Raw genomic sequence first — 22,826 nt, 5'->3', positions numbered from 1 at the left:
CACTTGTTCAGATTACGAACCTAAGGGAGCAAAAATTCAAATTAAGAAAAGACAAATGTAGATTAGATGTGCGGAAATTTGCCTTTAGCCAGTGGGTGGTTAATTGCTGGAACAAACTTCCATCTGTCATTGTGGAAGTTGATAGGTTGAATAAATTTAAGGAGGAACTGGACAGGAATTTTGGAGGGAATGGTGTGATTTTTTTTTTTTTTTTTTGGCTGATGCTGCATAAGCTCATACACTTGCTTTCTTGCATCAAATGCTACTACTACTCTTTGTGAATTGGGGATACATTTTAACATCTCCAGTCCATGGGAACCTTCCCTGAATCCAGAGACACTCATAATAATAGCTAAGGGTATGCTTTCTTCCTTTGCTGCCCATCCACCCCATGGACCCTCATGTTTAACTTCAAAAATTTTTCCTCCACTTTGCTCTCAGTTATTACAAAATCCTTTAGCTGCCTGTCAGAGTTCGTTAAGCTTCCGACCTCCACTTCCCTACAGAATTCCCCATGTGTGAATGTAGATGAAAAATACTCAGTTTGTCAGCAACCTGAACAGGATCAACATTCGAACCATCGATATCAAGTGGACCAATCTGATTCATCCCCTTCCTTCTAGAGGTTACATAGTAAAGAAGTCTTTGCTGTTTCTCTTTGCAACCTTTGTCAAAGATTTCTCCTAATCTGCCTTTGCTTGCCTAACGTTCTTTGTGACTCTATTACAGACTAGCTACCATAGGCTTCTGTATAGCCTGATAATTTATATGTATCATCACATGCAATTTTCTTCTCTCCACAAGTCTCAGTTTATCTGACATCCATTTAGACCTAAACCTTGAACAGTATTTACTTAGTTGGTATGAAAAGGGTAGTAGCTTCCAAGATTAATTCCTTGAATACTTCCTATTTAGAATTTCCTGTTGGTAACACATCATCAGTTGGTACCACTGCACAGAATATAAAAACTGTCTGAAACCACTGTAGTCACTTTTACAAAAGAAAAAGCCCTTCCCTTTACCCCCCCCCCATGATGGTAGTTACATCTTTAAGTAAAACCCACTTCACTGTACATTGATCACCTCCAGCTTCCTTTATCTTCAGATTCTTAATGCATGAATAATCACTGCTGATAATCAGATCAAGAATATTACTCCCTCTGGTTGCCCCTCAAGCATGCTATTGCAGAAAAGAATCATCCAATAAATCAACCAAAGTGTTGCTAGTGTGCAAATTTTCAAACCTCAAGTTCTAGTAAATATATGGGAAGTTAAAATCCCCAATTATAATTATGATCTACTGGCCCACTCTGTGCAGTTGTTTGTTGTATTCATCAGTCATTAGACCTATAACACACTCCTACTCTCGTTTTTCCTTTCCCTGTGCTTATATCACACCAAAGTGACTCAACACTGCGCTGCCCACCCATGTGAACTGGATGCACTTCCTTAGATTTTTGTGTTTCTTAACAAACAGCATAACCCCTCCTTCATTCCTATCCTGTCCATCCTTTCTGTACACATTGTACTCCTCAAATTCCAATTCTGCATTCCTTATATCTGTGTGACACCATGTCTCTGATAACACAACAATATCTGCCTTGGATGTCTTAACAGGTACTTCAAATTCATCAAATGTATTTACTATACTCCTAGCATGGGGTGTACATAACCTATTCAGACTCTTAGTTACCAAACACAGCCCATGTATTTACTTGTTCCAAATGACTCTGAGCAGTTCTTGAAATCCCCAGCACCTTACTTTCCAGGCTGTTACTCATTCCAATAGACGCAGTGCAAGAATTACTTCCACCTCTGCCTGCAGAAACTGCTAATCTATTACTCTCTGAATCCCTCCAAGCTAGCATTTTTCCAACCTACCTAACAATGCCTCGATAGCTTCGGCAAATATTCTTGCACCCTTTCTATTTAAGTATATCCCACCCCTGTAGAAGCAGTCTCTCCTGTTTTTCTTACAATAACAAAAATCTGCTTTGATAATAGTGAAATGATAGTAATCTTATAATACCGTGATAAATCTGACTAAAAAATGAATAGCAAATGCTTAAAAAACGGTACTCACCTTGTATAAATCTGCAATAAATTTATTGGTAGATGGTGGCTAAATTTAGGTTGGAAGAAGCATTAAAAAGAAGTAAGGCGGAGAATAGGGTGAAAATATTTTAAACAGATTTTAAAATGAGCGCAAGGAAGCAGAAGTACAGATCTCCAATCCTTGGTTGTCAAGAGGTTAAAGGACACGAATGAAAAAATAATTAAAAAAAAAGAGAGAAGACCGGTGGTGCCAATAGTCGTTACGAGGGACTTTCGTTGAATAAACCATCATCAGTTGGCAAATGGGAGAGAAGTAAGCGCGTGTTGTATTTAAAGTTTATCTATATTCTTGTGATGCTCTTTTTGACGCGTGGGAACTTTAGCCGGTGAGAGGTTCCAAGCCAGTGAGAGGTTGAAGGGAAGTTTAGTGTTAATAATATCTACATTTCACTTCACATCATCCCCCTTAGTACCAAAAAATCCCTCGTACACAACCAAATCTACAACGCTATCAAATTCAGCTCTTCCCAAAATGATCTACACAATGAACTTCAATACCTTACTGATAAATTCATAGCCAGCAGCTACCCCCTCAACTCATCCAACACACAATATCCACCGTTAAAAACAGTATTAATAACCCCACCAGACACAGTAACAAGACAAATACTCGCATAGTTCTCCCTTACCATAGTGAACTCCCAGCACAATTCCGACGTACATTCATAGATACTGACATCTCCCTCACCTTCTCTACTTACAATAAACTAGGTTCCCTATTTAATTCTTATAAAGATACACACAAATATCCCATCAATGATCTCAATAATATATCTCATAAAATGCCAACCAAACTGTGACACCTGTTACATCGGCAGCACTACCACCAAATTTGGTTCCTCCACAACTTCCAATACCCGCGCATACTACCACTTCAACAGTTTCAGGACAAGTCAATCCTGCACTGAGTTAACAACCCATGCTCAAACCCACAACCACATCCCCTTTGTTGACTCTGCCATCACTATTATTAAACTTAGATCAAGCTACAGAATTCTTCAATATGAAGCCCTCACCATCGAATGGTACCGACACCATTCCAATTTCAATATTATTAAACGCTAAACTTCCCTTCAACCTCTCACCGGCTAAAGTTCCCACGTGTCAAAAAGAGCATCACGAGAATATAGATAAACTTTAAATACAACACGCACTCACTTCTCTCCCATTTGCCAACTGATGACGGTTTACTCAACGAAAGTCCCTCATAACGACTATTGGCACCACCGGTCTTCTCTCTTTTTTTCATTCACATCCTTTAACCTCTTTATGACAACTAAGGATTGAAGATCTGCACTTCTACTTCCTTGCGCTCATTTTAAAATCTGTTTAAAATATTTTTACCCCATTCTCCACCTTAGTTCTGTTTAATGCTTCTTCCAAACTAAATTTAGCTGCCATCTACCAATAAATTTATTGCAGATTTATACAAGGTGAGTACTGTTTTTTAAGCATTTGCTATTCATTTTTTAGTCAAAAATTTGATTTGAATCTGAGCAAGTGGAAGAATCCACTGAGCCTGCTCAAACCATTCAAAGCCTTATACACTTCAATCAGATCATATCACAGGTGCCTAATCTCCAGAAACCACAACTTGCAGAACTTGAGCCTTTCTTTGTAAGGGCACTCCCTTTGTTCCTTGCTACAATCTTGTTGCCCTTCTTTATACCCATTCTAGCACATCTACACCCTTCCTAAAATAAGTCCTCCAGACCCATATGCAGTACTCAAGGTGTTGCCCGACCATTGCCTTATACAAAGGGATAATCACTTCCTTGTCTCTGCTAGCAAAATTACAATATATCATTGTCAAGACTCCATGAACTACTCTGGCAGCCCATCTACACTGCTCAGAGAATTGCATACCTGGTTGCACAATTACCATCAGGTCTTTTTCATTCTCCACTTCCCTGAGTGTAATACCACACAGTTGGTACATTTCTCTTGGGTTACTGCTACCCATATGCAGTACTTTGCATTTGTCAATGTTAAATATCAGTTGCCACTTCTCAGCCCATCTGCCTAAGTTTTCTAGATACTATTGCAGTAGTATACTGTCTTTACTGTCATTAACAACCCTGACAACCTTTGTATCATCTGCAAACGTGGACATTAGGCCTGATATACATTCATCGATATCATTGATAAATAAAAACAACAATGGACCCAGCACTGAACCAGGGTGGATTCCACTAATAACATTAGTCCACATAGAGCAGTGTCCATTTATTACCACTCTGACGTCTCACACTCAACCATCCCTTTATCCATTCTTCTCCTTAATGAAGGAGAAGATTTACACAACAGTCTTTCATGTGCAACAGTATCAAAAGCTTTCCTGAAATCCAAGTATATCATATCTGAATTATTTTTTTGCATCCAGATTCTTTATGACCATATTGTAGTATCCAATCAAATTGGTCAGATGAGACTTCACCTTACAAACCCATGCTGTGTCTGAATTATTACAGAAGTCTTGTCTAGATGATTCTGTAATGCTTCTTTAACCAGTGACTATATTATTTTCCATGGAACAGAAGTTTCTTGAACCCTCTGTGAATTGGAGATACATTTGCACATTTCCAGTCCATTGGGACCTTTCGTGAACCTAAGGATGCTCTCATAATTATGGCTAAGGGTTTGCTTACTTCACTTGCTGCCTCCTTCATTACAACTGGATAGATTCCATCCACCCCAGGTGCCTTTTCTATGTTTAACTTCAACAATTTCTCCTCCACTTTGCTCTGAGTTATTACAAAATTACTTAGTTCCCTGGTAGAGTTTGATAAACTTCTCACATTCCCCTCCTTGAATAACTCCTCACGTGTGAATGTAGATGCAAATTACTTTTGAGATAGCTTTTTCTTCCCCACACACATAGGTATGTAAATGTGTTTTACATGTAGTAAAGGAACACTTGCTATCTGGTATTGGGCCTAAAAATTAAATTAGAGTGAGTCAATGAGATTAGATGTGTTAACTAATTTGGATTCGATTCAGGACATATCCATGCTTTTTATACAATTGATATAAAAATGGATTTATGTTCTGGGAAGTAAAAACCACTCTGCACCATTCAAAATACTATTTTATTTACTGAAGTTGCCTTCCAACAGACTGAATATTCTGCAAACAACATGACATTGCAAGATCATCTCCACAGAGATAATGTTTCAACAGCTGAAATATCCTGTAATCATGCTGTTCATTCAAACAGCACACAAGTAGCACTGAGCATTGACCCTTGCAAGATGCTTCCTTGAAGATGTGATCAAGCTATACATAAATCAGTTTAATTGCTCATTATTATTTAGCCTGCTACAATTAGAAAAAATTGCAATGCTGTCCTTTCATTTTCCTTGCTTAAACATTCCCTTTTCTGCTGCTCCACCAGAGCATATATTTCTATGTAGAAAGTCATCTGATTTCAACAAAATCAAATTATGTTCACAGGTAAGTATCCAACCAGTTCAAATTTACTCCTGTTTGGTGAAACAACTGTCTTTAAAAATAACTCTGATAAATATATATCCAATGAAGAACAAAATTTTGAAAAATCATTTTATTTTCCATTTTCATGAATAAATTAGTTTAGGAAGTTAAACAATCTTACCTTAAGCAAAAATTCTCTTCTGAACACTGGACCCCATGTGAAGTTAACTTTTTTCCTTTGGTAAAGGATTTCTTGCCTAAAGCTTGCCTTGTTAGTTGGAGTAATTATCATTTGCTCTATTCTATAAAAAGGTCTATAAGGGGGAAAAGTGAACATTTTAAAACAGCAAAAAAAATATTTTAGGGCAGCATCAAAAATGTGTTCAAGTTCTATTACTGGACTAATATTAAACCAATAAAGACTAATTAAAAGAGTTGTTTTTGTAAAAATTTGAGACCATTATTTTGGCCACCAATCTATAATCATCAGCTCATATATGATTAATGCATGTCTATACAACCATGTGTTTGCCACTGATTAGCATTTTACTCAGACTGAATCCAAAATAGGAGAGCAAGTTGTACTTAACATTTAAAATCTTAAATGTCTAAAACTGAACTGCAACACTTAAATATTAAAAACAACTAATTCTCAAGCAAATATCACTATAACATTATTTAATTTCTATAAAAAAAAGGATTTCAAAACATTAAATCTTTGTTACCTTCATAATAAAAAACAGATTGATGTTAAAATAACCACAAATGATTTTTCCCATCAATTAAATGTAGAAACCTAAGCAGTTTCAATGAAAAGCAAATATTACCTTGTTCTTTCAATCACCAAGTTGTGAGTGGGGGGCATGCAGTAACTTTAAGTTAAGGGTAACCCCATGTCTGCAGGCCTTCTAAATTCTGGACAAGTGTGTACATGTATAGAAGAAAATATAGATTTCGAAATATAAGAGCAATGAGGCTCAATCCTTCCTACTTAAGTACTATTTGTAAAATATAGAGATCTACCCATACCTTTTGATAGGTAAATTCTTCAATCCGACACTCGCGTCAAATTGATCCAATTAATACATTATGTGAAAGGACTAAATTTATAACACGATTTTATGCTTTTTTAAAATATTGTTAATATATACGGGTTTCTTAAAAACTAATCTTGTATTCAATTTCCATTATCCACTTACTGCCAAAAGGAAGAGCAAAGTGCAGCCAACGTACATCAACCCACCCAAAACTAAACCAACCAGCAACAGACTGAAAACCAAAGACAACTGTCAAAATTACTTAAAATATTTTTGACTAAACTTCTTTATAAGAGACTAGGTTATTTTGGTATGATCCATGCTCACAAGAAGTAAAGTGACACACTTAACAATTTATAGAATCCACTCTCTTATGCAATTAAAATTAGCGTTCTGCAACAAGATTATTTTTGTTAACCAATGTAAATAGTGCTATTTACACATGCACATAAAGGGTCCAAGAGTCCGAAATAGTGTATGGTCTACATACATTTATAGAGTTAGGGTTTATATTCATTTTGAGTGTTTTGGCTATTAAGAGTTTGTATATTTGTGTTGCATATTAATTACTCTTGACTCATTAAAAAGAAAGACATGGTTCTCATGGAGGGCAAAAAGGACAGGTGCATCTGAACTTTCCTTTCATGCCATCCATGAGAACTGTTTTTCTTTTTAATGAGGCATGAGTAATTAATACACAACACAAATATACAAAGCTCTTAATAGCCAAAATGCTCAGTGAAGTTAAACCCTAACTCTATATAAATGTACTTAGACCATACACTATTTCGGACTCTTGGACCCTTTATGTGCATGTGTAAATAGCACTATTTACATTGGTTAACAAAAATAATCTCATTGCAGAGCGCTAATTTTTATTGTATAAGAGAGTGGATATTGTTAAGTGTATCACTTTACTTCTTGTGAGCACAGATCACAACGAAATAACCTAGTCCCTTATAAAGAAGTTTAGTAAAAAAATATTAATTTTGACAATTGACTTCAGTTTCCAGTCTATTATTGCTGGTTGGTTTAGATTTGGGTGGGTTTAATGTACATTGGCTATGTTTTGCTCTTTCTTTTGGCAGTAAGTGGATAATGGAAACTGAATACAAGATTAATTTTTAAGAAACCCATATATATTAACAATATTTTAAAAAGCATAAGATCGTGTTATAAATTTAGTCCTTTCACATAATGTATTAATTGGATCGATTTGATGTGAGCGTCGGACTGAAGAATTTTCCTATTAAACAGTATAAGTAGATCTCTATATTTTACAAAAAAAAAGAAGAAAATATAAGATGGGTAGACTGTTTTTGGCATCTAAGGTAAACTGTAAAAATCCAGCACTTTATAATCTGGAAATCTTAATTCTGGTATAAAGAAAAAAGTGACAGTTCTGTCTTTATAAGATGTTTGCTGGGCTCTGACTACTTGCCCTTTAATTTGTAATGGTTTTTTTTTTTTTCTTTTTTTCAAGCAAGTTTAAACTGCTTAAATATTGCAATGCTCTTAACTCTCACATAAAAAAAAAATAATAAAAAAAAAAGCTTTTTCAAGAAGTTGCTCTTGTACTGCACTACTTTCAAAACATATGACCTTGCTAAATGGTTAATTGGGTACTTGTTTAAAATATGACACTGCTATAACAGCCTGATTCAGGACTAACTGGTCCTCATTAGATAGGTGGTCTATTGACAAGATGCAAATGAAAGCAGTTGTAGAGAAGTGATCGATGCAAACTTCTATGGAGTACATGAAGTTTTAAAGTTGCAATATAGCTAAAGCTATTTGTTGATATATGCAATTAGCTGAACTTATGCAACTCAACCAGTTATTGTTGGAGACTACTGTCAGGGAGACAGGTAATATATTGTGTAAAAATGATGTGTGGAATAGGACCAGGATATGTCTGCCAGGTGCAAAATTTGATGATTTTTTGAGCAGATATCATCTTTTAAGGGCACGGAGGGGGGGGGGTAATTGTTGTACATATGGGCACTGATGACATTAAGAATAGGACATGCACGAGCCACATGCAGCTCTTTGAACATGTAACTGCGGTTCTAACTTTTAGCCGACATGTATGACAAGCTACGAATTTCCAAGAGCAAATATTTTCGAACACTAACTATATTAAACATAAATCAAGAAATCATCTGAACAATGAGTCTCTCAGCATGTTTAAAGATAAATTACAGCATACTCACCTGATGTTGAGAGAGAGACTCTCTCAAGAAGTTCAGCAGCAACTTTTTTTTTTTTTTTTTAAATTAAATCAAAAATGGCTCTTTACTCAAAAAAAAGGTTGCCGACCTCCAGAGTAAGAGATCTGCAGATTTACTTAAGTACAGGTCGGTGTTGGGAAGGGGGGGGACATCAGTGATTTATGGTTAAATTTGAAAGTGTCTGCAATTCTGCCCAGACGTGATAGGAGGGAGTACATGATGAGAACCTTGCTTTGATGAGAGCAATTCAGCCCTGCAGAGAGTGTGCAAGGCTCATGGTGTAGAATTTTTCTTAGTGTGGTCTGTGCTTGTTAACAGGAGAGATTAATTCTACAGGGATCGAATACACTTAAATACAAAGGGTACAAGAATATTTGCTGATGCTATTGAGGCAGTGTTAGGCGGGTCAGAGAACTGCTAGCTTGCGGGGTGGGGGATGATTCACAGACTAAAACATCAACAGTAGCCACAGGCAGAAGTGAAAGTAATTCTTGCACTTTCTTGGATAGGATAGAAGAGGAGAGGCATTCTTGGATAGGAGAACTACTAGGGTGACTGGTGGGAAGGAAACAAACTAATAATTTGATAGTAACCACAAGGAGAGGTACTAGTTATTGGGATATGCAACATCCTGGAAAACAAGGTATGGGGGAGATTACAAGGCCTACTAATGGGACAAGAAAATATATGGGTTGTATTAAGTTAATAAGAATAAAAACAGGTGCATATATATATATATATAAATAATTATTTTGATAATAGTTTTAAGTAAATTAAGTACGTGCTGTTTGATAGTATATTATGTTAGATATTATGGTGGTGTCTGAAAATATAAATCCGATTCTATATAAATATAAGAACATATGTATATTAACTACATGCCCAAAAATATACCCGTAGATCAAAGCACCAATTAACTCTATTATAGCCGATACCGCCCCCCCCATGGCCAAACCTAGTAAAGAATAATCGTTAGTAAAACAAAGTAATAATATTAACCACTAAACTTTTAATATTACATATTTGACCATTTTAAACAGGCAGATGGCAACAGAAACTGATAGCTCTGTTAATTATGAGTGGGATATATTGAGAGGGTTAGCCCTCAAAGTCCCTTTCAATGTATCCAATTACCTATAATTAACATTGTATTATACTATTATTACTTTGTTTCATTAATGATTATTCTTTAATAGGTTTAGCCATGGGAGCCGGTATCGGCTATTATAGAGTTAATTGGTGCTTTGATCTACGGGTATATAGCTAATATACATATGTTCTTATATTTATATAGAATCGGATTTATATTTTCGGACACCACCATAATATACTATTAAACAGCACGTACCTAATTTACTTAAACTATTATCAAAATAATTATATTACGACGGATGTAATGTTCTATCTAATATAGATGGCATTAATCCAATCAATATATATATATATATATATATATATATGCCAAGTATGTGTAATAAAATTAAAGGTTTCTGGTTGGATAGAGAATAGAAACTGGATTTTCAGATAGTTGCGTACTGAGGGCATTCTATTAGAATATGTTTAATTGTTAGTTGGGTCTGACAGATGAGACATTGAGGATTCTCTCCCATAAGCAAGAACAGATGCGTTGTATAAGAATGACCAATTCGAAGTCTTGCCAAAATAGCTTCTCGCCTGCTTCTCCTGAAACTAGAAAGTCCACAGCCAAGGTTCTTTTTTAATCTGAAATAGTTGATTATTGACTTGTTTGCCACACTTCTGACCATTGAGTCAGAACTGTGGCAAACGAAGTCCTACATACTGTTTTAATATGAATTTATAATCAGTGTATGGGACTTTCAGATGGCAGAATGATGTACTGTCAGAATGTTTAATAGCATGATCTGCATGTTCATTACCTGGGATGCAGACATGACCAGGGATCCAGCAGAAGGTGACCATCTGGTTTGATGTTGATATAATCTGTATTGGATCTGTTACAGAATGGGATGTTGGGGAGAAGTAACAGATTGAATGGCGGTGACTGCACTTAAGGAGTCAGTGAATATCAAAGATTGCTTGAAATAGCTGCTTACTTATATTATCTAGGGCCAGTTTTATTGCATATAATTCTGTGGTATAGATACTGCATTCAGTAGGAAGAGATACAGATATTGAGAAGGTAGAATAAATTGCTGCAGCACCTACGGCTTCATCTGTTTTGGAGCCATCAGTGTAGATAAGTAGTTTTTCTGCGTTTTCTAAGATGTGGGCTTCATGTAGCTGCCATAGGTTGTTTTGCAGGTAGTGTTTCCCCCATCTCAGAAAGAAAGTATACAACGAGGTGAAAATTGAATCCAGGGAAGTTCAGGAGAAGCATAGTCATTAAGGATATGCTGAAAGTTAAATGTTCCAACTGCTCATGATCTCTTGCAATCGAAGACCCGCAGGATGGTTTTCATTAGGTTTGTTACAGTATAACATTACATTTTGAGGATCAAACAGGTATTCCCAGCTGGGGTGAGATGGAACGCTTTTAATTTTTGCAGCATAATTACAAAGTAAGTTTTTTTGTCTGAGGTGCAATGGGGTTTCATTTGCCTCAATATATAGGCTGTGGACTGGAGATGTTCTGAAGGCTCCCATGGCTATCCTTAGGGCACTATGCTGAATTGTATTTAGCCGCAACAAGGAACTATTCCTTGTGGAGTCACACAGGTGATTCATAATCTAAGCAGGACCAAATTAAAGTTCTTTAAAGATGTGATAGTGAGTGTCTATCAGCACCCCAGGAGTTAGCAGAGACAGCTCTTAAGATGTTCAATTTCTTTAGGCTATATGATTGGAAAAATTAAGTTTACTGTCTAGATAAAAACCCAATAAATGGAAGTTATTGGTAGTTTTTTTTATTTTTTTTTCATTTATTTTCTGCTAAGGAATAGCCATTCCGTTGCGCCCACGATTCTATTCTGGTTATGGATATTGCCTTTCAATGGCATTCATAGTTTGTGACTGACAAAAGATAATCAGGTCATCGGCAAACATGCATGATTCAACTGTTTTTGGTATGTTTCATGTCATATTAGTAATTCTTATTGTGAATAATGTTGCACTTAGGATGGAACCTTGGGTTACACCTTTTCAAATGGTTTGGATAAACTGTTCATATATCTGACCTGAAATGTTCTGTGGTGTAGGAAGTTCTGTATAAATTGGGGTAACTGCCCATTCAATCCAAAAGAATATACATATATGCTGATGAAAACAGTATAGTAAATAAGTTTGATGAATTTTAAGTATTGCTAAGTTGTAATAATGTAAATTCTGTATGGAAACATGCAGCCACTCAGTTAGGGGATGCAGAATTTGAATACAGTAAACACAGCATGAACAGAAAGAACAGATCTATTAAATACTGATAAATAGGATGTTGACCTTTTACAATCTCAAGAAGCAACCTTTATACCACCTTTAACTGTACACTATGGGAATTAATCATAATTAAAACTAACATCACCCAGGAAAAATTATTAGTAGTAGTAAGGACATGATGCAAAAAGGCAAGCTTATAAAGTATCAGCAAAAAAAAAAAAAAAACTTCCCACATCACCTGTCCTTTGCCTCCAATAATTTGCCTATTCAAATTGAAATTATTCAAACTACCCACTTGCATAACAACAGATGGGATCTATCTGTTTTTGTGGAAGTGTTCTGTGTAGTAGTATTACGAGCAAGAGGAAGAATGCTATCAGCATTTGGCTTGCTCAATCCAATCAAAGCCTTAAAACACCACAAGTAGATTACCTCACAGGTGCCATCTCCAATTGCTAAAAGCACCCTTTCATTCTTCTCACCAATCTCATTGCCCTTCTCTGCAAATCTACATCATTACTAAAATGAGGCCTCCAGACCTATATGCAGTACTCAAGATGTAGGCCTAACCATTGCCTTTTACAATGGAAAAACTACCTCCTTATCCCTGCTAGTAAAGTTCCTGTATATCACACTGCCAGAATCCCATGAGCTGTCCTAGCAGCCTCTCCATTTCTCAGACAACTTCATATCTGACTGCACAATTACCCCATTTATTTTTCATTTTCCACTACCCTGAGTGTGGTACCATACCTTTGGTACATTAACCTGAGATTACTGCAACCCATATGCAGTACCTTACATTTGTCAATGTTAAAACTTTGACTGCCATTTCTCAGCCAATCTACCTAATTTTTTCTAGATCTTGTTTCAGTAGCTTACCCTGATTACTGTCATTTACTACCCTACAAACCAAAGTCTAATATACCTTCATCAATATCATTAATAAATACAGAAAACAATAAGGGGCCCCAGCATTGAACCCTGGGGACTTCACTAATAACATTTGTCCATGATGAATCCATTTCAGTGTCCATTAATAACTGTCTTATTCCACTCAACAATCCCTTTATTCAAAGCAGTAAACTTGCCCTTAATGACCACTGCTCCAATTTGTACAAAAGTATTTTATGTGCAACAGTATCAAAAGCTTTAAGATCTAAGTAAATGATATCAAAATTATGTTTTGCATCCAGTTCCTTTGTTACTGTATCATAGTATCCAGGGCCCTCCCTGGCAAGCTAAGGTATCATCTAGGGTTCATCCCTGCCAGAGACCTTTCTATTCCCTAATGCACCTGGTCTACCTTCCCAAGGCAGAGGACAGGCAACATGGGGTCCCACTAGGAGAACTGCACTTATGGCTGAAGGAACAACAGACCAACACAAACTTGCTATTTCTGGCCTTTACAGAGTTTGTACTGTGACACAGCGTATACAAATGCAAAGTTGGGGGATGATCACTGGTGCCACTTGACAATCAACACTGTCCTCCTCTCTGTACAAAGTTCCTGCCCAATGTAGCTTTAACTTTTCCTAAGTATAGAACTGTCATTTTCCAGCAAACTTACAGCTGACAGGCTCCAACGTATAATTCAAGAGTACCTAGTGACAGCTTGATGCACTAGGTTCTCTAGGATTATAGGTTATGGGGCATGTAGCTCTGTGTGCTGCACTCCCCCACAATTGTCATTTCATGTTATCACTTCTATGAAGTCCCAATCAGACTTATACTAATACACAGAAAAAATGTTTATTGTAATCAGTACTTCAGTTTATATTATATATTTTTTTGGATTATCACGGTTTACATATGTGCAGTGGAAATGATTATGTAACATCCAGATTTGTTCAGGAATTCAGATATGTGCATCTAGTTATTGCTGTTGCTTCATACAGTTTTATAGCAGAGCCCATTTCAACTTCTTAATTTTATATATTTTCTTTGTTTTTAATGGATTTCCAAATAACAGTTTCATTTTCAGTTAAAAACATGTCTATTGATATAACACATGAGCAGTTTCCTTTCTGCCATCCTGACTCTTTTCATGGCCTGTAATAAAGAATTTGTTGCCTATGATATTTCTTTATAGGTCTGAGTATTTGTATATATTTAATGCAATTCAACTTTAAGTGGTTTGAAGAGATGGTTAATCAGAATGTCTTGATTACTTCTGTCTGAAAATTAATTCCTAACAAGTCAATTACATTAATTTCAGCTGACCTATGTCTGATTAATTTCAATATTTAAGTTGAAACTGTTCTACTGAAAGGAAGGATTCCAGTTCTGTGGCATTGTTGTTCTTGAATCTTGTTCTACTTTTAGAAATCATTGTAAGTGGTTTCTAAACCACCATTGATTGGAATTACTTTACATCACAACCACCACACCATCACTGCTTACTTCAAATGCAATTCAAGCCTTCATAACAACCCTGTTTACAAAATGTCATAATTTAGAAGGATTGCAAATGGAGTCATAGGATGCTGTTGGGAGTAGTTACTGGTTACATGATCCCTTCCATCTCCCTGGTACCAACTTCATTCAACCATTTATTTATTTATTGTAGCATTGATTTAGAATTTTAATGTTTGCAAAAGACATCCCGGGATGTCAAAAGCGATCATATTTTATTCCTGTTTTTATCTTTTATCTTACCTTTTATGTGTATTTTAACTTATTTAAATTATGTTTTATGCATAAGTATATATTTTTTTACTTTTATTTTTTAGCTGAACTCTATGCACCATTTATTGAGGCATTAAAGAATGATTCTGATGTTAGTTAGTATTAACTTTGTATTATTTATACTCATATATCTTTTTATAAAAATCTGTTAAAAGCCAAGGAAAACAACATTACATAACATTATCATACTGTTGCATATTTACACTGAGCAGTTCAAAACAAAATTTTTTGAGTTGCTGTATTATCTGCACTACCACAATTAACTGTAAACTAATATACTGCTACAATTTAACTCTGATTTAGTGGCCATTAGGTTTTTTCCTTGTTTCTATTTATAAATTGTTCTAGAATATTTAAAATTATAATGAAGAAACTGCTAAATGATAATGGGAGGGGGGGGGAGATAGAGGCAAAAAAGACTTACGCAAAATGTTTATTGAAATATTCCATATCTTGTCTTGCCTGACTAGAAGCAGACACCCATAAATCCACAGGATCAGTAGTTACGTTGAAACTAAATAGAAGACCAGAAGAAAGGACAAGACTGATTAATATTGATATGGCTATAACAGTGAGTGGCCGAGCTGCAACACAGTTACCCCACCTTCGAAAACATGAGTCAAGAAACTGTTCCATTCCAGATCCCAACTTCTCCAGAAATGATATTTCTGAAATAATCTGTGTCTCTGGAAGTTGTCTTGGCTGTTTACCATTTGATGGGTTAGGCTTTGTTATTACTTCTTCACTAGAATTTGGATGATCAGCTCCATCTGTTGGACGAGCCAAAACAACTGCAACAAATGCACAAAAGTTTACCAATCTTTATATAAAAAAAAATTCTTAAATATTAAATCATCTAATATACAGGGTGTCCACAAACCTCCTTTACAAAACTAAAATGTTGCATGAATAAAGAACATGATACAAACCTGAAACCACATCAAAAGTGATAGGGGGATATTTAAGTTTTAATTAGAGGTGTTTGATGTGGGTACTTTTAGTTACTCTATAAATGTCTCATCTATAATCCAATTCCTCCCTCCCATATTCAGCACAATATATTCCTGTCAAGGCAATTAACTGCTTCATAACTGTGCATTGTTTAAATTTCATAATGGTTCTTGGCATAGGTGAAACATGAATCTGGTCTTTTTCAAATTCTCAGAGCAGGAACTTGAAAGGAGTCAGATCAGAGGATTGCAGGGAAAGGAACCACAAAATCAATCTTCTTCCCATCCACTTCAAGGAAAATGTTTGTTATGCACAAACATTTGTGGTAATGTGGCAGAGTTACATCTCTTTGGAAAAATGATGCTGCCATCACTGCCATCCTGCAATGATGCCATAAGGAAGTTTTGTGTCATAGTCATTGTGAACTTCACAATGCCTGTGACAAATTCTCCAAAGAAAAATTATCCATACACTTTGCAACAACTGATCATGCAAAAGGCCAAATCCTGCCATAATTACAGTTATGCAATTATGCTGCCATCTACTACAGTACACGCATTTACCAGTTGAAGAAAAAAAAAAAAAAAAAATCTTTATCAGTTGGAATGATTTCAGATTTATATCATGATGTACCCTATTTGACAAAACTAATACAATTTGATTTTTGGAAAGATTTGTGGACATCCTGCAAAAACAGTAACAAATTTAATTATTTTTCTCCTCTTCTTCCCAAAATACAAATTCCATATTGTAACAACAATTTGTTGCCAAGAATTAATATTAGCAAGTGGCAAACTATATGAGAAAGCAAACTTACACAATAACAACCTTGTCCAACCTTTCATAAAATATATTCAAACTACCCACTTCCACAACAGCAGAGAGAAATTTGTTTGAATAATCAATTACACTCCAACTGAAAGCAACTTCTATTGTACAACAATCCTTTTCAATTTAAAAATATATCCACTTACATGGGCTGCACTCTAAATTGTCCAACTCTTGGCAGACAATTTAGACAACTAAAAAAAAAAAAACTTGCACAATTTTTTTTTTTTTTTTTAAATTAACAAAACTCCACTTTAACCTGCAATTAATCAAACACCTTAAAAATCAAGGCTGGGGATTCACTAATTCTCCAATTTAACATCTTTCAACTCTTAATAGCAAACTGAAACATTTATAATTTTTACAGAATGAACATAAACTTTGGTGGGGTGATTAATGCCATTTAGTCTGTATTTATAACGTCTCAGAGTCCAATCACATCTAAAGTATAGAGATTTCGGTTTTTTTTTCAAGCTTTATTTAATTGGAGTGATAACTGTATCTTGCTGAATATAAATGCATCATACAAACTGCACAAATTCAAGATGCTACAAACCTCCTTGGATTGGAGAAGCACAAAACAGAGATGCCAAAATGGATGAGAAAACAGCTAATAAAATTATTTAAAGGAAGCCTCAGGCTTTTGCTGCACTGCAAAAAAAAAAAAAAAAAAAAAAAGTAGATAAGAAAATACATATTATATGCTTCCCTCCTCACACAGTAAAGTATCCAGTTGACCTTTCATCCATTTATTCAAATTGTTGGCCTCAACTATCTGTGAGGTCAATTTGTTCCAACTATCAATGACTCACTGGCTAAAAGAAAATGTCTTACAATCTAATCTAAATCTCAGACCCTATAATTCAAATTTATGACCCCTAATTCTTTAGAACAGTGAGAAGTCCACCTTCATTCATTTTACTAATTCCTCTCAGAGCCTTAATCAATCAGGTTACCTCTGAGGTGCCTGGTTGTCAAGCTCTGTAGCCCACGTAATTGGAGTCTTTCCTCATATGGTTACCCTTTTTCCGATCTCACCATGCAAGTTGTCAGTCTTTGGACCCTTTCAAGAAGCACAATGTCTTTTTTTCAGATGAGGTCTCCATACTTGAACACAGTATTCCAAATCCAGTCTTACAATTGCCTTATACAATGGGATTATGACCTCTCTATCTCTACAGGATAATGTTTGATAAATCATTGATATGACACCATGAGCTTCCTGGCTGCTTGTTTACACTGTTCAGAAAACTTTATATCAGCCTGTATTGTAGCTCCCAGATCCCTTTCCTCCTCCACTGTTTTTAATTCAACTCCACCAAATGCATAATTTATTTGTGGATTACTATTTGCCAAGTACAAGACCTTGCATTTGGCAGTACTAAAACATAGCTGCCACTTCTCAGACTATTTTTGAAGGCTGTTCAAGTCATCCTGACCTACTCATTAATGACTTTGCCAATCTTTAGGTCATCTGCAAATTTTGACATCACACCTATCCCTTCATCAATATCATTATGAAAATGAGAAACAATAGTTTGATTACCATGCCGCACAAAAGTAATTGGCAAAACTACTGATGAGGCAAAATAAGGAAAAGTGTAAGGTGATGGTAATGAAAGTTAGAAATTGGGACAAGAAATCTGACTAAAACATAAATACAAAAAAACAGAGTACTCAAATAGGCCCCTTATAAGTTCAAAGTAGTGGAATCATAGCTATGTGGGAGATGGAGTGAACAAACATTTCATAACAATCGCTACAATTCGAGGCAGGGAAAATAAATAATGAGGCCACCTGCTGTAAATTATGTTAGATAAAGATCTGATAGAAGGGTATCAAAAACCTACTGGGAGCTAAAGAAGAGAAAGACTTTGAAGCAGACAGTGTACATTCCAATACAACTACTGGAATATCACCAAGATCATTATATTCTGAGATGACCCTTCTTGTATTGGAGAAGCACTAATAGTAGTAGTGGCATGTGATGCAAGAAAGCAAGTGTATGAGCTTATGCAGCATCAGCCAAAAAAAAAAAAAAAAAAAAAAAACAACACCATTCCCTCCAAATGCCTATCCAGTTCCTCCTTAAATTTATTTAACCTGTCAACTTCCACAACAACAGATGGAAGTTTGTTCCAGCAATTAACCACCCGCTAGCTAAAGGCAAATTTCCACACATCTATTCTACATCTGTCTTTTCTTAATTTGAATTTATGCCCCCTTAGGTTCGTAATCTGAACAAGTGGAAGGATCCCATCAGAATTCAGCGTGCTCAACCCGTTCAAGGCCTTATATACCTCAATCAGATCACCGCACAGGTGCCTAGTCTCCAGCCACTGCAATTTGCAGAACTTAAGTCTCTCTTGGTAAGAGGATCCCTTCATTCCCCTCACCAATCTTGTTGCCCTTCTCTGTACACGCTCAAGTAAATCTACATCCTTCCTAAAATGAGGCCTTCAGTCCTGTACGCAGTACTCCAGGCGTGGCCTGACCATTGCCTTATACAGAGGCATAATCACCTCCTCCTTCCTGCTAGCAAAATTCCTATATATCATTGACAAAACCCCATGACCTGCCCTGGCAGCCTGTCTGCATTGCTCAGAAAACTTCATATCTGACTGCACAATTACTCCCAGGTCTTTTTCATTTTCTACCACCTTAAGTGTAGTACCACACAATTGGTACATTTCTCTGGGGTTACTTCTACCCATATGCAGTACTTTGCATTTGTCAAGGTTAAACTTCAGTTGCCACTTCTTAGCCCATCTGCCCAAATTATATAGATCCTGTTGCAGTAGCACACTGCCATTACTGTCATTAACAACCCTGCCAACCTTTGTATCATCTGCAAACTTCGACATTAAGCCTGATATACTTTCATCAATATCATTGATAAATATACAAAACAACAGTGGACCTAACACCGAACCCTGTGGGACTCCACTAATAACATTAGTACAAGAAGAGCAGCACCCATTGATTACCACCCTCTGTCTTCTCCCACTTAACCATCCTTTTATTTATTGTAGCAACTTACCCTTAATACCATTCTGCTCCAATTTGTACAATAGTCTTCCATGCGCAACAGTGTCAAAAGCTTTCCTGAAAACCAAATATATGATATCAAAATTATTTTTTGCATCCAGTTCCTTTGTAACCACATCATAATATCCTATCAAATTTGTCAGACAAGACTTTCCCTTAACAAACCCATGCTGTGTCTGAATTATTGCTGCAGTCTTGTCTAGATGATCCTGCAATGCATCTTTAACCAGCGACTCCATTATTTTACCCGGAACAAGTTAAACTAACTGGTCTGTAATTACTCGTGTCACCCTTCGATCCCCAATGTTTCCGATACACAATTGTATAGGAAAGATAGACATGATAGGAAGGGAGGATGGGTTATGCTGTTAGTTAAGAAACAAAATCTAAGGAAGTGCATCCAATTTATGTTGGTGGATAATGCAGTGTTGAGTCTGTTTGGTGTGAAATAAGCACTGAGAAAGGAAAAATGAGAGTAGGTGTGTGTGTGTGTGTGTGTGTGTGAGAGAGAGAGAGAGAGAGAGAGAGAGAGAGAGAGAGAGAGAGAGAGAGAGAGAGATAGGCCTAATGAATCTGATGAGTATAATGAGCAATCGTGCAGAGAAATAGTGGGCCAGTAAATCAGAATGTCCTATAATGGGAGATTTTAACTTTCCAGATATTTACTGGAATTTGTGAGTTAGTCATTCACACACTTGCAAGGCTTTTGTGGATTTACTAGAGGATTCTTATCTACAGCAGCATGTTCAAGAGGCAATTAGAGGGAGTAATACTCTTGATCTGATTATCAATAGCGATTCTTCACGCATTAAGAATCTGTAGATAAAGGAACCACTAGGTGGCAGTGATCACAGTGTGCTGAAGTGGGATTAACTCAAAGAGGCAACTACCATCAGGGGCAAACAGAAGGGTTTTTGCTTTCGTAAAGGTGACTAAGGTGGTTGGTCTGCGACAGTATATAAATTCTATACGATGGGACCAACTGATGAGATTACCAACAGCAAATTCAAAATGGGAAGCATTCAAATTAATCTTGGAAGCTACTAGACTTTTCATACCAACTAAGAACTATTGTTCAAGATTTAGCCCTAAATGAATGTCAGATGAACCAATTAGACATGTGGCATAGAAAAAAAAATGCATGGGATACATATAAATTAACTGATGACATGGAAGCCTATAATAGATATAAGCTGGTCTGTAACCAACTCACAAAGGAGGTTAGGCATGCAAAGGCAGATTACGAGAAATCTTTGGCAAACGATTCAGAGAAAAATAGCAAAGAGTTCTTTACTTATGTAGACTCTAGAAGGAAGGGGATGGAATCAGACTGGTCCACTTGATAGATGGTTCAACTGTTGATGATCCTGCTCAGGTAGCTTACAAACTAAATGAATATTTTGCATCTACGTTCGCACATAAGGAGTTATTCAGGGAGGGGAATGCCAGACGTGTATTAAACTCTGGCAGTAAGCTAGATAATCTTGTAGTAACTGAGTAAACTGGAGGAGAAATTATAGAAGATAAACATAAGAAAGGCACCTGGGGTGGATGGAATCTATCCAGTTATATTAAAGGAGGCAGCAAAGAAAGTAAGCAAACCCTTAGCCATAATTATGAGAGCTTCCTTGGACTCAGTTGAGGTACCTTGGACTGGAAATATGCAAATGTCACTCCAATCTACAAAGGAGGATCAAAGGAAGACAGGTAATTACAGACCTGTTAGTTTAACTTCTGTTCTAGGTAAATTAATGGAGGCACTGGTTAAAGAAACATTGCAGGATCATCTAGACAAAACTTCAGTTACAGCTTGGACAAAGCATGGGTTTGTTGAGGGGAAGCCTTGTCTGACTAATTTGATTGGATACTATGATGTGATCACAAAGGAACTGGATGCAAAGAAAAACTTTGATATCATATATTTGGATTTTAGGAAAGCCTTTGATACTTTTGCACATGGAAGTCTGCTGCACAAATTGGAGCAGTGTGGCATTGGAGGCAAATTACTGCTATGGATAAAGGGATGGTTGAGTGGGAGAAGACAGTGGTAATCAATGGACACTGCTCTTTGTGGAGCCCCTCAGGGTTCAGTGTTGGGTCCATTGTTGTTTTCTGTATTTATAAATGATATTGATGATGGCATATCAGGCTTAATGTCCAAGTTTTCAGTTGATACGAAGGTCGGCAGGGTTGTTAATGACACTAATGACAGTACGCTGCTGCAACAGAATCTAGAAAAGTTGAGCAGGTGGGAACTCAAATGTAACATTGACAAATGTAAAGTACTGCATATGGGAAGCAGTAATCCCAGAGTAATGTATCAATTGTGTGGTACTACACTGACAATGGTAGAAAAGGACCTGGGATAATTGTGCATGCAGATATAAAGTTTTCTGAGCAGTGCAGACTGTCTTGCAAGAGTAGCTCATGGTGTCTTATACAGGAATGTTTCTAGCAGGGATAAGGAGGTGATTATCCACTTGTATAAGGCAATAGTCATGCCACACCTTGAGTATACAGGTCTGGAGGCCTCATTTTAAGAAGGATGTAGAGCCGTGTACAGAGAAGGGCAACAAGATTATTGAATGGAACAGAAGGTTGCTCTTACAAAGAAAGGCTTAAGTTTTGCAAGTTAGTGTCTGGCAACTAGGCACCTGCAAGATGATCTGATTGAGGTGTATAAAGCCTTGAATGGTTTGATCCTGCTCATTGCTAGTGAGATTCTTCCTCTTGCTCAGAATAATCGCTGAGAGGGCATAAATTCAAATTGGGAAAAGACGGCTGTAGGACAGATGTGCGGGAGTTTGCCTTTAGCCAGCAGGTGGTTGATTGCCGGAATAATCTTCCATCTGTCATTGTAGAAGTTGATAGTTTAAATAGATTTATGGTAGAACTAGACAAATATTTGGAGTGAGTGGATGGGTGAAATGAGTAGGGTGAGAGGTTTGTTTTTTTTTTTTTTTGCTGATGATATATAATCTTGCTTTCTTGCATCATGTGCCAATGCTAAGAATGAAAAGAATTCTTTGGTTACATTAACACTAGAAGGAAAGGAATGAACCATAGCGATTTGGTAGATATGAATGGCTTAACTGTTGCTGTTAAATTGAATACATATTTTCTCTACAATCAACACATGAAGATT

At 36.4% G+C, this 22,826-nt stretch overlaps 1 protein-coding gene across 3 annotated transcripts in view; it reads right to left on the bottom strand.

Moving 5' to 3' along the window:
* Positions 1–22,826, bottom strand: part of LOC150077842 (NPC intracellular cholesterol transporter 1-like) — a 671,091-nt gene that overhangs the window by 459,960 nt on the left and 188,305 nt on the right. For all 3 annotated transcript variants that reach the window (XM_090384813.1, XM_090384814.1, XM_090384816.1), the window contains 2 exons: positions 15,279–15,645; positions 5,729–5,861 (listed from right to left, as the gene is read on the bottom strand). In XM_090384813.1, coding sequence (XP_090240939.1) covers positions 5,729–5,861; positions 15,279–15,645 — 500 coding nt within the window. The remainder of the gene's footprint in view (positions 1–5,728; positions 5,862–15,278; positions 15,646–22,826) is intronic.

This window comes from Mastigoproctus giganteus, chromosome 11 (genome assembly GCF_048544385.1).
Source record: "Mastigoproctus giganteus isolate SK-2022 chromosome 11, ASM4854438v1, whole genome shotgun sequence".
NCBI lineage: Eukaryota > Metazoa > Arthropoda > Arachnida > Uropygi > Thelyphonidae > Mastigoproctus > Mastigoproctus giganteus.
The sequence above is the reverse complement of the archived record's forward strand: the minus strand, read 5'-3'. Positions and strand labels throughout refer to the sequence as shown.